General features: G+C 33.0%; 2 protein-coding genes and 1 non-coding gene across 4 annotated transcripts; 2 read left to right on the top strand and 1 right to left on the bottom strand.

Annotated features, from left to right (window-relative positions):
* The first annotated feature begins 802 nt into the window (after positions 1 to 802).
* Positions 803 to 3974, top strand: LOC18095662 (vesicle-associated protein 4-1). 2 transcript variants are annotated; one of them, XM_006370289.3, is made up of 7 exons: positions 803 to 1167; positions 1280 to 1350; positions 1784 to 1865; positions 1991 to 2109; positions 3110 to 3187; positions 3260 to 3394; positions 3489 to 3974. In XM_006370289.3, exons 1-7 carry the CDS (start codon positions 897 to 899, stop codon positions 3540 to 3542), a joined length of 810 nt encoding a protein of 269 aa, XP_006370351.2. In that variant the 5' UTR covers positions 803 to 896; the 3' UTR covers positions 3543 to 3974. The 2 variants fall into 2 exon arrangements, with proteins under 2 accessions (XP_006370351.2, XP_006370348.1); XM_006370286.3 differs by having other exon boundaries at positions 805 to 1167; positions 3275 to 3394.
* A 2168-nt stretch (positions 3975 to 6142) lies between these two features.
* Positions 6143 to 6215, top strand: TRNAE-CUC (transfer RNA glutamic acid (anticodon CUC)). The gene has a single exon. It is a non-coding gene; the product is annotated as a tRNA-Glu (tRNA).
* Positions 6216 to 10783: 4568 nt separating this feature from the next.
* LOC18095660 (uncharacterized) lies at positions 10784 to 17871 on the bottom strand. The gene is given in 2 exon segments (XM_024594275.2): positions 10784 to 11344; positions 17000 to 17871. Coding segments are annotated over 2 exon segments (813 nt in total). The 5' UTR covers positions 17453 to 17871; the 3' UTR covers positions 10784 to 10984.
* Positions 17872 to 20649: the final 2778 nt, after the last annotated feature.

Here is a 20649-nt window from a genome sequence, read left to right as displayed (position 1 = left end):
ATCATCTATTGTTGTTAAATCTGTCATATACAATCTTTGAAACAACCCAATAAATTATAATAGTGACATTTAAATCTATCTTGTAAATTTTGCAATTCGAACATAAGCCTCCATTTTTTTCATTAACCTCGTAATATCCAAATTCCAAACAATTTTGATACAAAATAAATGACTAAATCATCAAAACCGGAACCTTAGACATCTAAACCACACGTTTCCTTACAAAATAGAGAAGAAAGCAAAAGCTACTCTTTATGGACACATCTAAAGTCGTAGTTGACTTTATTGTTATAGAAAACGGCAGAGTATTAAGTTAAACTCTTTTACTTTTGACCTAAGCCACAAATCACCCATGACAATTCTTTCAAGTCTAGACAAATCTCATCCTATCATCAGGATAATATTCCTTTTTTATAGAATAAAGTTCTGCAATAAATAAATTATAATATCATTTTTAACTGTACAAGCCATAAAATATTTAAAATTACATATATACACAAAAGAAGAATGTCGTTAACTCATTATTCAACAATTAATTGCCCAATTAATTCCCAACTAACCTTTCTACACACCAACAAACTTAGCCGACAGCTGTAAATGCCGTGACATTAACCCTTACGTACAATATAGTTTTCCCTTATTATCAAGTCTCATCACCTAGTATTTTCTGTACCAAAATACCCTTCATCTTTATTTTATCCCAGATTTACCCTTAAGTACAGCCCTGCCAAGCACGGACTCCAAAACTAATATATGAAATCCACAAAACCATTTCAAATCCGACAACCATATTTAAATCTCGTGACCAGACGTGTTTTCTTCTTTTACAAAGCAACAACATAACTAACTGATGCTAATCTTTTTACTTACCGGCAACGTGGAATTCCCGGTAAGAGATGGCAATATCTGACCGACATAAAACCAACGGCGACCACAGCATGAAGCTGTTTAGGCTCTGTCCTTTCTGGCAAGCGGCAACTAACTCTTCCTCTTCGTCGTCTACACAAAACCTCAACCACAGTCATAACGGTGGCAGCAACAGTAGCCGAAGCGCGGCGGTTAATAGTAGCGGTTTGAAGTCAACGACAGTTTCTTCTGTTGCACGATCGCTTTTACCCACTCGGCGAAGGCTCCGGCTTGATCCTTCTAATAATCTCTACTTCCCTTGTACGCTGTCGTTTTTAATTTTCTCCCCGTTGACTCTTCACTTTGGTCAACTCCTTTTTTTAGCTATTATTATTGTCGTTTTAATTTTTTCTTAGTATAATTTTTTTTTTAGACGAACCCGGGAAGCAAGTAAAAAGCGCAGTAAGGTTAAAAAACACAAGCAAGTCTCATGTTGCTTTTAAGGTATAATTATTTGTTTAATTTCTATTTTATACCTTTTGTTTAGAATTCGTAATAACACAGAGGCTAATTACATTATTTAATAATATGAACGGCATTTATGTTAGTGGTTTGCATTTTAGGTGTAAAGGGGATTGTTATTTTAATGTTAATATAACACCAGTTATGTTTTTTTTTATTTTTTTCCTGTTTTAAATATTTAGTAAGTACACTGGATGATGCCTTTTCTGTTGGTGTCCTACCTGTACTAATTTGTTGATATGAGTTGTTTTTCTAGTATTTGTTATAAAATAATTGTGGGTTTCTTCTTTTTTTTTTTTTTTATCTGATTGTTAAAAAAAAAACCCTGAATTTATGCTTGTTACTGTTGTGACTTGTGATCATTGAAAGCAATCTTATCGAACCACCTGACTGGTTTCTTTATGTGATGTTATAGTTTCAAACAACTGCACCGAAGAGCTGTTATATGCGTCCGCCCGGTGGTATTCTTGCTCCAGGAGAGAGCCTTATTGCGACGGGTAATTTAGTCATGATGATTCTGTCTTTTTTTTAGGGGTGATGTATTTGTTAGCTCGTGGTTGTATTAATTGTGTGACTTGTGTTTTTTATTTGTTGTTTTGACTTTTTATATTTTGATCGACAGTTTTCAAGTTTGTGGATCCACCGGAGAACAATGAAAAACAATTGGACCAGAAAAGCAAGGCTAAATTCAAGATTGTGAGTTTGAAAGTGAAGGGAGGATTGGAGTATGTGCCTGAACTGGTAAGTCATTTTGACTTGTGCTTTTCATATCACTCTCCTTCTCTACATTATAGCTGGTGTTGAGGAATAGTTGTTCGCATGGATAGTTTTTGTTTCACTTTTGAATTTTGAAATAAATTGAAATTGAAAAATCTGATGATTTTGTTTTTTTGTGTTTTTTTTGAGAAATGTTAATCTTTGGTTGTTGCTGTAATGTCCATGGATAAACATTTTCAGGGTTCATTTTGGAAGTTTAGCATCGAGAAACTTTGTTTATTGGATTTGTGGCACTTAATAGGTTTTCAGATATGCTCATGAGCTTGTGGGATTCAAAGATGTTGAGTGAACTTTAATTCCATGGTATCGGGTTATATTAATGATTTGATTTTTTTTCCATTCATGGAAATGAAACTAACAACAGAGAGATAGAAGCAGCACATTAAGGTTCTATATTCCATTTCATACTTGAATATGCCAAATGATTGTGGCAAAGATCAAGGAACATTATTCCAAAAAGAAAGAAAGAAAGAAAGGTTTTAGCTATGAGCATGGTAGTCAAGTAGTCATACTTTGATGTTGAATCAAGGTCCTGCATAAGCCTTATTTGTTAGGTTTGTTATGGTGGTTGGGTGAAAACTATGTAGTTGTTGTGCAGTATTGTCATGGATGGATTTTAAAGAACTCCGTAAATGAATGCATCAAAAAGAGATGACTTGTTAAGTTTCTAGTTTTTCCCCTAGTTTTCTGAAAAGATGTTAATTGTTTCTTATCGTATTTCACATGGAAAATGTGATTGCAATTGTCTACTTTTGCATTAAGTGTAATTAAACATGATAATTCTGGAGATGCCGGAGACTGATCATATATTTTCTTGCTTGTACTTATTTTATGCTCAACTTCCATTTCTTAACGCCATTTGTAACTAAGGTTATTCAACTTCTCATGACAATAACAGTTTCTACAGTTTTTTATGTCAAGAGGATAAACCAATTTGAACCAAAATTGACCTTGTTTTCTGTAGTTTGATGAACAAAAGGATCAAGTAACAGTTGAGCGAGTATTGCGGGTTGTGTTTTTAGATGCAGAGCGTCCTAGTCCTGTAAGTAAATTTGATTCGTCTGTGTTCAGTTGTTGATTATGTGCACAATAAACAGCTAAAAATAAGATTTAGATTGTTTCTCTGAAGGCAATGGAGAAATTGAAGCGTCAATTGGCTGAAGCAGAAGCTGCTCTTGAAGTACGCAAGAAACCTCCACCAGACACAGGCCCCCCTGTTGTTGGGGAAGGTCTTGTTATTGATGAATGGGTATAAATATTCCGTCTGATCTCCCTGAACGTTCAGTTCTTATAATATCTGTATCAGAATATAACTCTTCTCCTTCATTGCTATTATTCTTCAGAAAGAGCGGCGAGAAAAGTACCTGGCTCGACAACAGGTTGAAGCAGTACAGTAATTGTGAGATGTGGTTTTGATCTTGCTGCAAGTTGTATTGATTCAGCCCCTTGACTTGTGGGCAAGGGTAGGTGGAGTTGAGTTGGCAGTCAGGCGCGCACCAGGAGGAGAAGATTCTGTTACCATGCTGATATTTGTTTGATGGATGGTATGGAGGTCAGTTCAGGGTGCTAGGGATGGGCTTGACCTCCTGCATGTAGATAGTGGATTTGTTTTGCAATGAAAATAAAGTAGGCATATTTTTGTATTCCTTAGGGATGGGTGCTCAGATTTGTGCCGGCTTTTTAAGGCTGGTGTATTGGAAGTTGTCTTTGATCAATAAGGTGGTAGCTCATTTGTTTATTACATGTATATTACTTCTCGTGCATTTCTTGGGACATCATGATTCATCATGGACTTGCATAGTAAAATAATCTATATTTTTTTCCCGTCATGAATCTTGAAGTTTGGCTCTTGCTTTTGCCGCAACAGCAAATGTCAGAGGGATCATTGACTGCTGTATCCTGGGCCATTAGATTATCTTGTCACGGCGTGGCAATAACTTTGGACAAACTTTCTGGCCAAGAGATGGTAAGGATCGTCACTACAGCCAAGGGCCCTGGGCTATTAAGCAGATATACATAAATTATTTTTCAAAATTATTTTTCAAGAGTAATCATTGACTTATATATATAAATTTATCGAGGAAAAAATAAAGTTTTAATTCAAATTTAAAGTATATAAAATAAAAAAAATACAAATAAATTACAATATCAAAGTTGTATTCTTCTATGTCCTGTGGAATAAAATTCATCAATGATTGAATCCAAATCAATACTTTCGGCAAGCTTTCGTTCAATGTAAATCATCAGAAAATATGCTAAAAACTCATTTTTTATTTTATTGCGAAACATAGTTTTAATATGTTTTATTGTTGAAAATGCTCGTTTTGTGGTAGCAATGAAAATAGACAGTCAAAATAAGACGAATCAACTTGTCAATCAAATGATAGTGTTGCGACTTATTTATTTTAATTAATCCTCGACATAATTCAGAAATGGTAGACATATTCTAAAAGTTCTTATGATGAATCACATCAATCTAATAATGCTCTATCTGAGATCTCAAATAATACATCTCTTGTTCATTGAAATCTTCATGATAAAATTTCTTAATAAGCTTGCAAATAGCATCAATTTTAAATGATTTAAAGTTGTTTTTAGGTTCTAAAGCAGAGCTAAATACAAAGAGTTTCATTATCCCATCACTGAATCTAGAATTTAATTATTCCAACTAAAAATCTATTATTGAGTTAAATATATTATAATGATAATGTTGGTAAACTGTTACTGATTTTTGTTATTGACATAAATCACCTGTAATTTTTTTATACAAAACATTCATATGTGGTATGTCAATCTCATATTGTGTGCAAACATATTGCACATATATAAGAAGAAAATCAAATCTGGCATCTCTCAAATTCGAAGTAATGCTTTATTAGTTGGTAAAAAATAAGATATAATTAAATTAATTTTCAAGTTCACAAGTAGGAATTCTCCATTTTTTTCAAGAAGACAATATTTTTTGTTTATCTAATAAAAGATAGACTATTCATATCTAAACTTAATGAAAAATATTCAATTTTCTTAATTAGCACTACTATCTTATTTAGGTTATTTACTAATAATAATTTTATCTTCCCAATTAATATTTATCTTTCCTATTTTGTAAGAGAATTTATTATAAAAGCTCATAAATTACTGTATAAAATAATTAAATTTTAATAAATATATTAACAAGATTTAGTTAATGGATGTCACAAGAAAACTGGTTAGTTTTTTAAATTTTAACAGAACCAAAATTAATATATTTAATAACATCTTGCTTTTAATACAATAATATATATCGACTAAAATCTTTTAATTTATGTATGTGAAATCCAAAATGAATTTATATTTTTTAAAATATTAAAGATAAAAAAAATATAATTTAATTATTTTTGCATGAAGATATTCTTATTAATTTGTTAGATAAAAAATAAACTATTTATATAAAAACTTAATAAAAAAATTCAATATTTCAACTAGGTTTTTACTGAAATATGCGTTTTGGTTGTTTGTTAAGAATCATTTTGCATTCCTAAATACTATTAGATGAGAATACTAATGTCAAAATCGGGGTTTTTTTTTTTATGAGAATACATTTGAGAAAATTTAATTTAGATTCATTAGAGCATTAAAAAATCTTTTTTCAGAACTTATTCAAACTATTAATTGCTGCATTTATATGCATGTCTGTGTGAATTAGAGTTTTGTATATTGAAGGTTAAGATTTATTTTTTTCCCTGGGCTACAGCCCACCTCAGCCTTGCACACCCTCCGCCCTTGACAACAGCACCTGCTTAACCTACCATTCTCATTTCCATCTTATGCCTACGCCTTTTCTGCTCTCTGAACAGGGTGGATACGTTCTCCATGTTTTTCATGGTTTCCTGGACCTTCCTGATTCCTTGATTATGGATGCTAGCCGTTTTCGTTTATCCATCATGCTAGGTGGCAGCTCCAAAAATCTTAGCTCTAACATATTAGATATATTATTATTCTCAACACCTCACAGCAATCCGTTGTAGTCTAGTTGGTTAGGATACTCGGCTCTCACCCGAGAGACCCGGGTTCAAGTCCCGGCAACGGAAAGTTTTAGTTGTTTTTATATCTTGAGACAGCTTTTTAGGCCATGAATTTTACATTAAAACGAATATTGGGACCTTCTAGTTTTTTTTTTTTTTTTTTTATATATAAATATTTTCAAATGGCAAGAAACAAGTGACAACTGCAATTTGGTAGAAAACCAAATAGAAATCTTCTTTCTATTTCAACTTATTCTGTCCTTACATGACGAATTAGGTAGGAAAGTTCCATTTAAAGGGAATTTAACTGCTAAGCGAAGGGAATATTACAAGGACCTTTTTTTTTTGGGTAGAAACACAAGGCACAGTGAGAAATGCGCACGAGTACTTATGACTAGTTGAATCCAAACTGGAAAGAAGAAAAAAAGAATAAGACAAGACAACATGGGAAGGAAGATACTGATGCAGTAGTCCATGTACACAGAATAGCATATGTTCCTATCCAAATGGATAGGAACCTTTCCCCCTCCTACTTGAGCCTCAACTATGCCATTCCAGGTCTATATAATTTCATTTTTCTCAGTCACAGAAGAACCCTACACTAAAGCCTCAAACTTCTTAATCTAGAGCTTAACTCTGACAATGAGGTTTACAAACAAAGCTTGCATTGTTTTCACTCTAGGAGCTGCATTTGGGCTCAAAGATCATATGATCATACCCAAATCACCAGCTCTTCTAGAGAAATGGAGCTCTGCAGCAGGATCATCGGTTATGCAAGTTAAACCCGTCTCCAGTTCTTTTGATCCAAGAAGGGAAAGTGGCAAAACATGTAATGAGAAGTATCAGGCAGCAGAGAAATCAATGAGGATGATTTTTTATTTGAGTTGTTGGGGCCCTAATTGACTGTACTAAATATTCAATTATAAATTCCTATAAACCATAGGAGACGGACTTCTATGTAAATTTAAGCCCTTTAAGGGAACATCCAAATTCAGACAAGCACTGAACAATCTCTCTGTAAAGAAACTAGTGATCTTGATGATGTTCAAGAACCTGAAAATAAAAATTGTATCGAGTTCATTGCATGTATATTTCTAGCCCTGCAATTCAAGGCCGTTACACGCGTCCTATGGGTGATTCCTACCAAGAAACAACAAGCTTGTGATGCTATTATCCATATGTTACTACTTGAAAGTAATCAAATAACAAGGAATATATATATATATATATATATATATATATATATATATATATATATATATATATATATTTGTTTAAAGTCATGTTTAAAAGGGTCAAAGATGGTGACAATCCAATGGACCTATGCTTGTCAAAAGATCAAGTCTAGATGATATGAGTCTGATTTATTTTCACTTTTCAGGTCTAATATTCGTGGGTTTAGCTATGTGCTGAGTCTAAATGCATGTGGATTTGACAAGCTGTCACATCCAATATCATTAGATTTAACCATGTCAAGTCCAAATGCATATAAGTTCGATAAGCTGTCACACCCAATATCATTAGATTTAACTATGTGCTAAATCCAAGTACATATGGGTCTAGCGAGGTGCCAGACCCAATATTCTTGGGTTCAGCTACATGCCGAACCCAAACAGACATGATTCTAGCTGCTTTCTTAGGCTCAGCCACGTTATGAGCCCAAATACATATGAGTTTGGTGAGTTGCCAAACTCAATATCCTTAGGTTCAGCTACATGCTGAGCTCGAATACAAATGAGTCTGACGAGTTGCCATATCCAATATTATTGAGATCAATTACATGTTGAGCCCAAATACATATGAGTTTGGCGAATTGCCAGCCTAACATTCTTGGGTTCAACCATGCACTGAGTATAAACAGACGTGGGTCTAGCAAGTTGTCAGGCTCAATGTCATTGGGTTCAACCACGTGCTGAGCCCAAACTGATGTGAGTCTGACAACTTTTCAGACCCGAGATCTTTTAGTTTAGCCACATGCGGAGCCCAAATCCATATGAGTTTGGCGAATTGCCAGCCTAACATTCTTGGGTTCAACCATACACTGAGTATAAACAGACGTGGGTCTAGCAAGTTGTCAGGCTCAATGTCATTGGTTCAACCACATGCTGAGCCCAAACTGATGTGAGTCTGACAACTTTTCAGACCCGAGATCTTTTAGTTTAGCCACATGCGGAGCCCAAATCGATGTAGGATTGCAAAGTTGCTAGATCTAACGTTTTTGAGTTCAACCAAGTGCTGAGCCAAAGCTGACGTGGGTTTGCAAAGTTGCTAGACCCAACGTCTTTGGGTTCAGCAACATGCTGATGCCCAAACTAATATAGGTTTGGCAAGTTGTCATACTTAATATTCTTGGATTCAACTACATACTTAGCCTAAACAGACATGAGTCTAATGATCTGCTAGACCCAACACCCTTCGGTTTGGCATTATTCAAAGTCCAAGTGGGTATGAGCGTCATGTTAGGTGACACAGCTTTGTTTGTTCATTTTGATGGCTTTTAATGTAAAATGTTAAAAGTCAAGAATAATTATTCTTCTGCACTCGTAAGTGTATAGAAATCTTCTAAAGAGCCCATCATATTTCTATCAACATTAATATTGTGTAAAAGAATCTATCCCTTATTAATATTATATAAAAGATATTTATCTCTCATTAATGCTATGGTAAATAGAAAGTAAGAGGAAATGACACTCCAACCCATCCATTCAAGCAACATGACAAGGTTCAGGGGCTATATATACCCCCCCTAACCACTTAGGTAAATGATTCATAATTTCTATTCTCTTAAGTATTCATACTCTTATTTTCATAGCATTCACCATACCACAATAAAAAAAAAACATACTTTTTCTTAGAATTTAAAGATCATTCTAGCATTCATTATAATCTCTTATTAAAAGTCATTGACTTTATCATCGGAGGGTCCATAAACCTCACAAAAAGGGACTGTTTTGCAGGTATTAGGCATTTTACCACCAACTATCTATTTTATGAGCTTTGAAGAAGAGAATATTGACCTGAACATATGATTAATCACTATACAAACACCAAAAAACCTTATTCATATGCATATTAGATTTGGGGCATCATCAATTAGCATTGTCTATGAGAACCTAATAAAAAAACCATCAATTGTTCTTCCTAAACTGGTTTTTGAAAACTCTAATCACTATGAATGACAAAAAATCAATATAGGTGGAAAAGTTTGTCTTCCCTAATTGCTTGGTCCAACATTTGTATTTTGATTTTTTTTTAAAAAGAACAACATCAACGTTGGCTCAATGAAAAAAATCAATAATTTTGAAAATGACGCGTTAAAAACTGAACGTGTTGAAAAGACATTTGAAATTTGAATCCTTTTGAGACGACGCTAAAAATGACGCAAATACATCAAGAACATATTGTTTTTGGGTTTTTGTTGTTTTTTGCTATTTTTTGGTTTATTTCTCGAAAATACTTAAAAAATAGGGTAAAAAATTGGGTAGCAACAAACCCAAATACATATGGGTTTGGTAAGTTGTCAAACCCAATATTCTTGGGTTCAACCACACATTGAGCCCAAATAGACATGAGTCTAGTAAGTTGTTAGGCCTAACATCTTTGGGTTTAGCCATGCATTAAGCCTAAACTATTCTAGCAAGTGGGCAGATCCAACGTCCCTAGGTTCAACCACATGCTGAACCTAAATAGTCGTGGGTTTAGAGATCTGCTAGACTCAATGTCCTTGGGCTCAACCACACGCTGAGCCAAAACAAATATGGGTCTAGAGATCTGTCAGACCCAATATCCTTGGGCTCAGCCACACGCTGAGCCCAAACAGATATATGTCTTGCGATCTGTCAGACCCAACGTCCTTAGGCTTAGCTATGCGCTGAGCTCAAACATACATGAGTCTGTACGTGGATTTGGCAAACTGCTAGACCCATCACCCTTGGGCTTAACATCATTCCAAGTCCAAGTGGGTATGAGCCTTATGTTGGGTGATGGGGTTTTGTTTGTTCATTCTTGTGGCTTTTAACATAAACTATTGAAAGTTAAGAATAATTATTCCTCTACACCCGTGAGTGTATAAAAGTCTTCTAAAGAGCTTAATATATTTCCATCAACATTAATATTGTGTAAGAGATATATATCTCTCATTAATGCTATAAGGAGAAAATGACACTTCAACTCATTCATTCAAGCAACATGACAAGGTTCACGGGGTATATATACCCCTTTAACCATTTAAGTAAGGGTTTACAATTTTTATTCTCTTGAGTATTTGTACTCTTATTTTCAAAACATTTACCATACCAAAACAAGAACAAACATACTTCTTTTTAGAATTTAAAGTTCATTCTAGCATTTATTATAATTCCTTACTAAAAGTCACTGACTTTATCATCCGAGGATCCATAAACCCCATAAAAAAAAGCTGTTTTGTAAGCGTTGAGCCTTCTACCACTAGCCATCTACTTCATGAGCTCTGAAAAAAAAAATATTGACCTGAATGTATGATTAATCTCTATCCAAACACTAAATAATCTCTTTCCTAAATATATTGAATTTTGAAACATCATCAAAAAACAATCAACTTGTTTCAAATTTCCAATTCCATTTCCCCGCACAAATTAACAAAGATATCAAGAAAGTGAAATCCAAATCTCTAAACTCAATTTATGCCATCAAACCACGAAAATGTCTCTAGTTATCTTCTTTATAAAAACTGAACAAAAATAATCAGAAATTAAGACCAAAAAATGAAGGAAAAAAAATTATTATCCAGCACATCCTGTACACAAGTGTCATATCGATCGTAGCCAATATTTAGTCTTTGTTTCAATCTGAATGTCTCATATAGTAACCGGGAACTGAATGCTCTGCGACCCAAAAATTTGATGGGAGCTGTCTTCAACAAAGACAGCAAGACCACATTTGCTGCCATTGAAGCCTTCCCATAAAGCAAAATTAACAGTTCCTGAAACTGTCTTCTTGGCAGAGATGTCTTTGACAGTGCAGAGTTTTTCAAGCTTTCTAACAACATAGTCATTTGATAGGACACGCCCTTTGTTCTCTCCCCTAGGACAATCAGTCACTAATCCACTGTCATAGAGAGCTACCATGACGTTGACACCATCATTGTCAGCTTTAGTTCTCAAGGCTCCTGATAAAGAGACTTGTAAGCAATCTGGAGTCGGCCTCTGAAATGTTGCCTGTTACAACAGAATTGAAGGATTCATGCTTTTTTTAAATTTATTTTTTTTATCAAAATTATTTTTCAAACTTTTTTATATTTATTTAACATTAAAAAAAATTAGTTAACAAAAAAAACTTTTTAATCAAAAAAAAATTTAATTTAATTTTTAAAAAAGTATTTTTCTGGATAATTTGAGTGGAAAACACTTTCCAGAAATTGTGAAAAATTTAGAAATGTCATATTATTTGCTGATTATATTAAATTTCATCCTCAAACTTTTGATTGCTATATATATATATATATTGTTTTGAATATTTATTTTTCAATTTTATCTTTTAAAATTTAAATTTTATATTAACTTTGGTTATCATTTTTATAATTGTTATTTGCTTTTTTCTTATCATTTTTTTATTGAAATTTTTTATCTATCAAATTTAGTCCTCATTCTTTTGATTATTATTATTTTTTTGAAATAATTTATGAAATGTTAATTATTATTATTTTAATTTCTTCATCTTTCATATTTTTTTATTTTTTAGATTTGATCTCTATTATTTTGATTATTATTTATTTTATTTGAGATAATTTATGAAATTATATTTTTTTTCAATTTTATTCTCATTCAACTTTTTAATTTGTAAGATTTTTTCCTCATTATTTTAATAAACTTCAGAAAAATAAAACATTAATAAGTTATTTTCCAGCTCATTTTTCATGATATAACCAAACACTGGAAAGTATTTTTCAACTTATTTTCCATTACACTACCAAATATCAAAAAATAATTTACTTTTCCGAAATTCACTTTAAAAAAATAATCATTTTTCAGCAAACAAACAGGACCAAACTGTGATCGGTGTTTAAGGTTACAGGTTACAAAGATTTGTAGTTCCAACTTTTTTCTATTTGAGGTTTTATTTACGTTTTGCCCTTAATTTGTTTAAGGCTTTATTTACTTAATGAAACATGTCAACATTCATTGATTATATTTACACGGGTTTATGTTTTAAAGGAAAGATGACTCTGACATTTCCTCCTTTGTCGTCACTAAATTAGTTTTAAAATCCTTTTTTTTTTAGTTTAATGTGCGTGTTCGGGCCAGCTTGCGCGTACCTCGATTAATCCCACGGGCCCTAAAGTTAACGACCATGTAATCCTCCAGTGGCTATCATATGAGCAACCACAGGGCTCGAATCTGAGACCACAGAGAAGCAAACCTATGACGTTAAAATCTTGATTAACATGTAAGCTGGTTTAGAATACTTTTTATTGCTAAATCACCAAAAAACAAGCCCACTTATCTTGAATGAGGTTTAAACGTTTAGTTGGCCATTGACGTGTGCTCGCGCTACAATTATTATTTTTCAAGTGTATTTTAAAGAAAGAAAGAAAAAAAAAATCTAAGATTCAAGTTGTATAACTTATTAGTTAAATAAACTGGTTTTATTCTAATTAGATGATAAAAAATAGATAAGGATAGTAAACAAAGTAAAAAAAAAAATCATAATAACTTAGAAAAAAATATTTTTTTAAAAGGAGAAAAACAATATAGCTTAATTTTCAGCTAATTAAATATGAAAAGATAAAATTAAGTAAAAAATGGACAAAACAAACCAGTCTCAGTCAACCCGTGTTAGCATGATAGACATGTAACCTAAGTAATAAGAGGCAAGCCAACTCGGCTTAAACTACCATACCTAGACTTAAGTCATGAAATCGGGATAGCCCGATAGAAAAAAATCAAAGAAAACCACAAAAAAAAAAAACTAATGCCAAATGATGAAATCAGAAAATAAAATAAGTAAAAAAAAAAAGAATGCCAAATTATGTTAACTCTTCAAACCTGTGACTTGTATTATTAGACCGGAAACACCATACATGGAAAAACAATGAAGCCTAATCCCCAACAAATCAAATGTTGAAGGATAAAATTGAAAAAAACAACCAATTATACAAAAGGATCCAAAACAAAAAATAGCAATTAAATGAATGAGGATAAACTAGAATAAAAAATAAATTATAGAAAAACTATAAATTTTTGATTGAAGGGTGAAATTGAAAAGAAAAATAACTTTAACAAAAGAAGAAATAAATCAAAAGAACAAGGATCAAATTAACAAAAATAATATAGCATAAATTTGAATTGAAGAAAGAAATTGAAAACAAATAAAACTTTTACAATAGGACCAAGAAATTAAAGAATTAAAAATAAAAAAAATAAGGACCGAATTGAAAAAAATAATATATGATAAATTAGGATTGAAGGATGAAATTGAAAACAAATAAAACTTTTACAAAAGAGATAAGAACAAAAATTAGAAATCAAAAGAATAAGGACAAAAGTTGTAATATCAATAACAAAGAGGACCATTCTGAAATTTTTAGGGTGAGAAGAGAGGAAAAAAAGATAAAAAAGAAAGCCCTGTTAACGGGAAACCGCCCACCACAACTAACATGTGTCACCTTAACAGAAAGAGGATGTGATTACGAATCAAACAACACAATAAAAGGATTTTTTGGCCACGAGAAGTGGTGCATACACCACTTGAAGTGTCCAATTAGCTCCTATGCATCACTTGAAGTGTGAGGGTGGCTTGCACCACAACCTTTTCAATTTAAATAATATTCAATGTCTATTAAAAGACAGAATTGTCCTTGATTTACTTGGTAATAACATAAAAAAAAATGAAAAGATGAAAAAGGCTTTAGACACAAGGTTTATTTTTTTCTTTAAAGGGTAAAGTTGTAATTTTATTGTATTTCTAAAAATAAAAAGAAAAAAGAAAATCTTTATTTTCCAGATCTAAATTTTTTGGCATAAAGTATAATTATTTATTTTATTTTGATTAAAAAAAAGAAAACCCTACACGCGATCAATTCTTTAATGATCAATGAGTTTGTGAAAAGATCTAATTAAATACCCCAACACCAAGGCGATTGATTTTTAAAAAAAGAGAAAAATAATAATTATATTATGATGAATAGTAATATAAGTTTATGTGTACAGTGATTTTCTATTCCACTTTATTTTTTTTATAAGCAAGTATAATGGGTTGCTAAACAAGGCTACTTTACTCATAAAAAAAGGGTAAGATTCACCTGGCAATTTTAAACAAGATTCATAATTCATAAAAGAGAAAATTAACCTAACATTCTTAATTTGGTAGAAGTTTCACTTGTTTATTGAGTTTGGAAAACTATAGCCTTTTTCAAATATAATAAAATGATTAAATTACTTTTATATATATTAAATTAAAAAATCAACGGAACAACACGTCTCATCTTATCTCTCTTTCTAAACACAAATCATAAAATCAAATATAAAATTGAACACAAAATCAAGAGAGCCAAATAAGGTAATGTACCACCATCTAATAAAATTACTCTTTGTTGGTTGATGTTTTATTAACAAAGAGAGAATATCAAGGTTGTTTTTTCATATGAGTATGCTTCTAGGTTATTAATATATCTGGATCAAGGGAGACATCAAGGTTTTTTTTTCATATAGGTATGCTTACGGGTTATTAATAGATCATCTGGTATGCTTAAATTGAATCTACCAAGCTCGAGTTTTTTTTTTTTTTTTAATGTTTGTTTCTTGACTAATTGTCTGCAACATTTCAATTTTAAGAAAAAGGAAGGAAGAGGCTAAGTCAACATGGTAGAGCCATTGGGGGTGTTAGTAATTGTGGATTTGATTTTTTTAATGTTTGTTTCTTGACTAGTTGTCTACAACTTTTCAATTTCTGAACTTTGTTTTGACTAGTTGTCTAAAACTTTTCAATTATTGGACTTTGTTTCTAAGTCTAAACATAAGAAACAATGGGCACGGACCAAATCTAGTTATAATTCTATGTTTTATATTTTATATTTTTTGTTTCTTGACTAATTGTTGCTATATATCTTGTCACCATCTGGATTCCAGCAATGAGAAAATGATGAAGGTGGTGGCTAAGTTTTTATTTTTTTTAATTTAATGGAAAAGTTGTAATTAATTTAGTTCTTAAACTTTGTTTTTGCATAATTGGGCTTTTTTTATCCCAAATTAGTACCAAATTACTTTTTTGTTTTTTAAGAAAGGGTTGAATTGAAAAACAGAGGACCAAAGTGAAAAAAATAGGAAAAATAGGTGGCAACTTCGATTTTCATACGAAAAGTTCATTTTAATTCCTTTTTTTTCTTCGGTTAATAGGCAATCAATCCCTTTAGTTGTTGGAAATTTAATTTTAGAACAACTTTATTTTTCTCATTTTTTAGTTCATGGTTCGTTTGAGAAAAGAGAGTTTTCAGATTTTGATACTATAGAGAGAGAAAGTCGTCGTTTATACCTATTTTGACCACCAAAATGATTAAAATTGGTGTTAACAGATTCCATTCGGTGATGAAAGTTTTATAGTGATTGTTTTAAACATCAATATTGTCTAAAAAATATATCTAAGTCGAGGATGATAAATTTTGTTTGGTTTGATTTTATGATTTCGATCATTTTTCTGAGTTTTTTTTTGTCGACAAGTTAGTTTCTAGATGTACTAATAGTGTTTGTAGGATGTTTTGGGTTAAAATGAGTTTTTTTGGATAAAAACCCCACTGTCCCTATTTTTTAGCCATCATAGTAGTGGCTAGAATTTAAACCAGTAAATGACATGTTGTTTGGCATAGCGAGCAATGTGCCAGTTATCTTTTTTTTTTTAAATAAAGGTATCCACCCCTTTAAAAAGAAAACAATATTAGGCCCACACACGGGGGCTTGGGCTCTTCCTTTCTATAGCCTAAAAGCGATTAGCTTATTTTTAATGTTTTTTATTTATTTTTTATTTAGGTTAAATATAGATCTATAAAAAAAATTATTAAACCTGATTGAGTATATGACCTGGATCGCAGGTTCTTGACAGGTTAATTAAGCCATAACATCCTAGTTGTTGTTGTTGTTATTTATGCATTTCTTATCCCTCAATTATTTTTGTAAAAAATCAAATTTCATCATTTTTATTGATTATCTATTTTTTAATTTAACTTAAAACTAAAAAAAAAAATACAATTTTATTTTTTGTTATCAATTATCTATTTTTGCTATCTTAGTTACGTGTGCTTGTGATGTATTTTTTTAAAAAAAAATTACTTCATATAATTTTTTTTTCATGAGATTTATTGTTATATAAATCTATTAAATGAAAAATAATCTCTAGGATTAAAAATTTATTGAATCTTATCATGTGCAGGATTGACGTGTTTATTGACTTAAGTTTACTTGAGTGTTATTTTACTTGGGTGTTTATTTATTTTTAGTATTTTCTTTTAACATTAAGTTAATTGGAGATTTAATTTTCTATATATTTTTTTAAGATTATCCCTATAAATTTTATATTTTAATTTAAATTGACTCATGTATATTTAATATGTTTCTATTTTAATATTAGATAAAATCATCATTTAATATGCAACTTATTTTACATTTATAATTAAAATCTATTTTTGTTTTTTAGTATACATGTTAGCAATACCATTTTTTTGTTTTCTCCGACTCACGACGTCTAGTTTATGTCTCTGTAAAGCAAGAGCAATCAGTTTACCCCATTGCATCGAAATTACAGGATCCATCCCTACAGGCCTAAATAATAATAATAATAATAATAATAAAAAGCAAAGAGAGGAAAAGAGTTAAAAATCTAACCTGAAAAGTGGGAGCAGGAAACCTTGGTGCATTGACAATGGAAGACAACAAAGCCTCCTCTTCATTTCCCACGCATTGAGTTCTCCCTTGAACAACAATCTGTGGTGTAAACATAGTATCAAGCTTCAAAGACTCAACATAAGCCTTTTGTCTAACTGTCCACTGACTACCCCCATAAGGATCTTTCCAACCCATTTAATCCCAGTAATCAACATGAAAAGCCAAAACAATAACAGGCATTTCAAGCTGAAAGTCACCCCTCCCTAGCCTTGAAACCAACAACTCAGCTTCCGGGGATGTTTTACATCCCTGTGAAGAGAACAACTCCACCAAAACAGCCCCACCACGGTGTTGCTCCTCCGCAGATACATCAACGGTTACATTTGCATGGTTTTGGTTTCTTGCAGAAGAATCGTTTCCTTTGGCAAAGCAAGATAAGAGACGTGGTGCCATCTTGTTATAATGCGGCACAACAATCCCTTGCCCCTCCGGTTTGCCTTAACAAAAAGAAAGAAAGAAAGAAATGTAAGAGAAGCGCTGCAGAGAAGAGAAAGGGAAGAAATTAGATGTACTGAAAGAAATCAAAGGGAGGTTGAGAAAGTTTGGTGGTCAAGAGAGAAGGTAGGCAACAAAGAAGCTCTTCTATTCTTGAATGGTTTAATTTTACTTTTGCATTTTCTTTCAATAAAAAAGGACAGTTGGCATGATCTTGGTTGATGATTGTAGCGTCGCCGACACCGTTGGGCATGTCGGTGACGTGCTGGGATTTGTCAGAAGTGGGTTGGGTGTCGGTTTTGAGAGAGTTGAACAAGAAATAGCTACAGCATTGCCACATTCATTTTTATTAGCTAGAGAGGAGAAGACAGGGAAGGTTGTTTTTTACGAGGAATCCTAGATGTCAAGAAATGTGGAAAAGGGGGAAGGCACAACAATAACTCAACCTTTTGGCTACGTTTTGTTGGTGGGAGAAACCACTGGTGGTGGTTTTAAAACACTTAAACGGGATAAAACACACTAAGCTTAAGCTTCCTACTAAGCTTTTGAAGTAAGTTGGATCAACATTTCCAACTTTACTCTTCCTCAATTCTACTCCATTCTCAACTGGAGTTGATACCGGATTGCAGCTTTCCATCTTGAACCTTTCAAGAATATCTTTGGCATAACTCCTTTGGGATACAAAAATCCCTCCTTCTTTCTCCACCACTTCTAAGCCAAGAAAATGTGCCATCAGACCAATGTCTGTCATCTCAAACTCCTGTACCATGCTTTTCTTAAAGGCTTCAAACATGGTAGGGTTGTTGCCGGTGAACAGCAAATCATCAACATATAGGCACGCAAATAATATGCTGCCATCTGCTTCTTTGTTCACATATATTGCGTGTTCATATGGACATTTTTCAAATCCATTTTCTTGAAAATACCTGTCAATTTTGGTATTCCAAGCACGCGAAGCTTGCTTCAAACCGTAGAGGGCTTTCTTCAACTTATATACTTTGCCGTCATTTTCAGCTTCGATGTATCCAAGTGGTTGTTCAACATAGATCTCTTCTTCTAGGAAGCCATTCAGAAATGCTGACTTCACATCGAGTTGATAGATCTTCCATCTATGTTGTGCAGCTAGTGAGATCATTAGTCTGATTGTCTCTAGCCGGGCTACTGGAGCAAATACTTCTCCATAGTCAATGCCTTCTCTTTGTTTGTAGCCTTTTGCCACTAATCTTGCTTTGTATCTTTGCACTTCTCCTTTTGCATTCTTCTTTGTCTTATAGACCCATTTAACACCTATTGCTTTTTTGTTTTCTGGTAGATTAGTCAGCTTCTAGGTATCATTCTTCTCAATGAGATGTATTTCTTCATCCATTGCTTCTATCAACTTCTCTTCTGTCACAGCTTCATTGAAGCTAAGTAGGTCATTATCTGCAAAGAAACAAAATAGAGTTGTATCTTTCATGACTTGAGTGGCATCGTACAACTCTTCTAGATTTCTCATCCTTCTTGGTCCTTCTGATGAGGATGATTCTGGTGGTGTTGATGATGATTCTGGTGTGTTTCTCCTGTTGAATACAGGGAATCTGTGTACCGGACTTTGTGGCTCTGCTGGTAATATTGGACCTTCTGCAAGTATTGTTGGTACTTCCACTTCGTCTTCAAGGATCAAATCAGTGCTGATCCATTTAACTGCTTCTTGATAATCATTCCATCACCAAGTTTTATCTTCTTCAAAGATAACATCTCTACTCATAATTACCTTCTTTGTGATGGGATTATACAGCTTGTATCCCATCATTCTATCACCATATCCGACAATGATGCATTTCTCGCTTTTATCATCGAGTTTGGTCCTTCTTGCATCTGGGATCTTTGCATATGCCACACAACCAAAGACTCGTAGATGAGTAACACTTGGTTTGTGACCACTCCATGCTTCTTCTGGAGTGACAGCTTGCAAACTTCTGGTTGGGCAGCGATTCAGTAGATACACTGCACATGATACAACTTCAGCCCAGTATTGTTTGGGCAGCTTCTTTGCTTTGAGTGGACTTCTTACCATGTCAAGAATCATTAGATTCTTTCTCTCAGCTACACCATTCAGCTGTGGTGTATAAGCTGGTGTTGTCTGATGTCTGATGCCTTGTTGTGTACAAAAGACTTCAAAATCATTTGCTGTATATTCTCCACCTTGATCAGATCTCACTGTTATGATCTTATAGCCACTTTGCTTCTCAACAATTGCTTTAAAATCTTTAAAATAATTGAACACTTCTGACTTCCTCTTCAGAAAGTATATCTATGTCTTTCTGCTAAAATCATCAATGAAAGTAAGGAAGTACCTATTTTGTCCAGTCGACATAGGTTTTATGGGACCACACACATCTGTGTGCACTAACTCCAGTGGCTTGTTTGCTTTCTAGTTGACTTATTTGGCAAAACTGGATTTGTGATGTTTGCTGAGGACACAACTCTCATAGACTTCATCTGGATGATCAATGTGGGGCATACCTTTGACCATCTTTTTGCTTGTTAGCATCTTCAGACTTGTGAAATTCAGATGTCCAAGCCTTAGGTGCCAAAGCCACTCTTCACTGTTGGTGATGACACTCAAACACTTTGCTGCATCATATTGGATGTTTAAAGGAAACATCCTATTCTTGGACATTTTCACATAGGCAATTAATCTCCCATTGTAGTCTATAATTGTCAGATGACAATTCTTCATGTAAAGAGTATAACCTTTCTCCATAAGTTGACCTATACTCACCAAGTTCTGCTTTATGGCCAGGACATAGTAAACATCTGCGATGTAGCTATGATTGCCATTTTTCAACTTGCTTGGGATGTTGCCTTTACCTTTGAATGGAACTTTTGAGGTATCTCCAAATGTGACTAGACCTTGTATGGTCTCATCTAGATAATCAAATAGATCTCGTTGGCCACACATGTGATTGCTGGCTCTAGTATCTAGATACCAAATATTCTTTTGATTCTCGCCAAGTCCTTGTTGGACAAATAATGCAGCCGCTCCTCTGCTGTTGGCATCCTCCTCTGCATAGTTGGCTTGTTCACGTACCTCTAATGGAGCTTTCCTTTGACATTCAGTGCTATAGTGCCCAAATTAATTGCAATTATAACACTGGATATTCCTCTTGTCA

Source organism: Populus trichocarpa, chromosome 1 (assembly GCF_000002775.5).
Source record: "Populus trichocarpa isolate Nisqually-1 chromosome 1, P.trichocarpa_v4.1, whole genome shotgun sequence".
Taxonomy (NCBI): Eukaryota; Viridiplantae; Streptophyta; class Magnoliopsida; order Malpighiales; family Salicaceae; genus Populus; species Populus trichocarpa.
The sequence above is the reverse complement of the archived record's forward strand: the minus strand, read 5'-3'. Positions and strand labels throughout refer to the sequence as shown.

Coding starts and splice junctions, on each gene's coding strand:
- LOC18095662 (XM_006370289.3), top strand. CDS start 897: ATGGCAATATCTGACCGACATAAAACCAACGGCGACCACAGCATGAAG. Junction 1,866..1,990: donor AGAGAGCCTTATTGCGACGG/GTAATTTAGTCA, acceptor TTTGATCGACAG/TTTTCAAGTTTGTGGATCCA. Junction 2,110..3,109: donor TGGAGTATGTGCCTGAACTG/GTAAGTCATTTT, acceptor TGTTTTCTGTAG/TTTGATGAACAAAAGGATCA.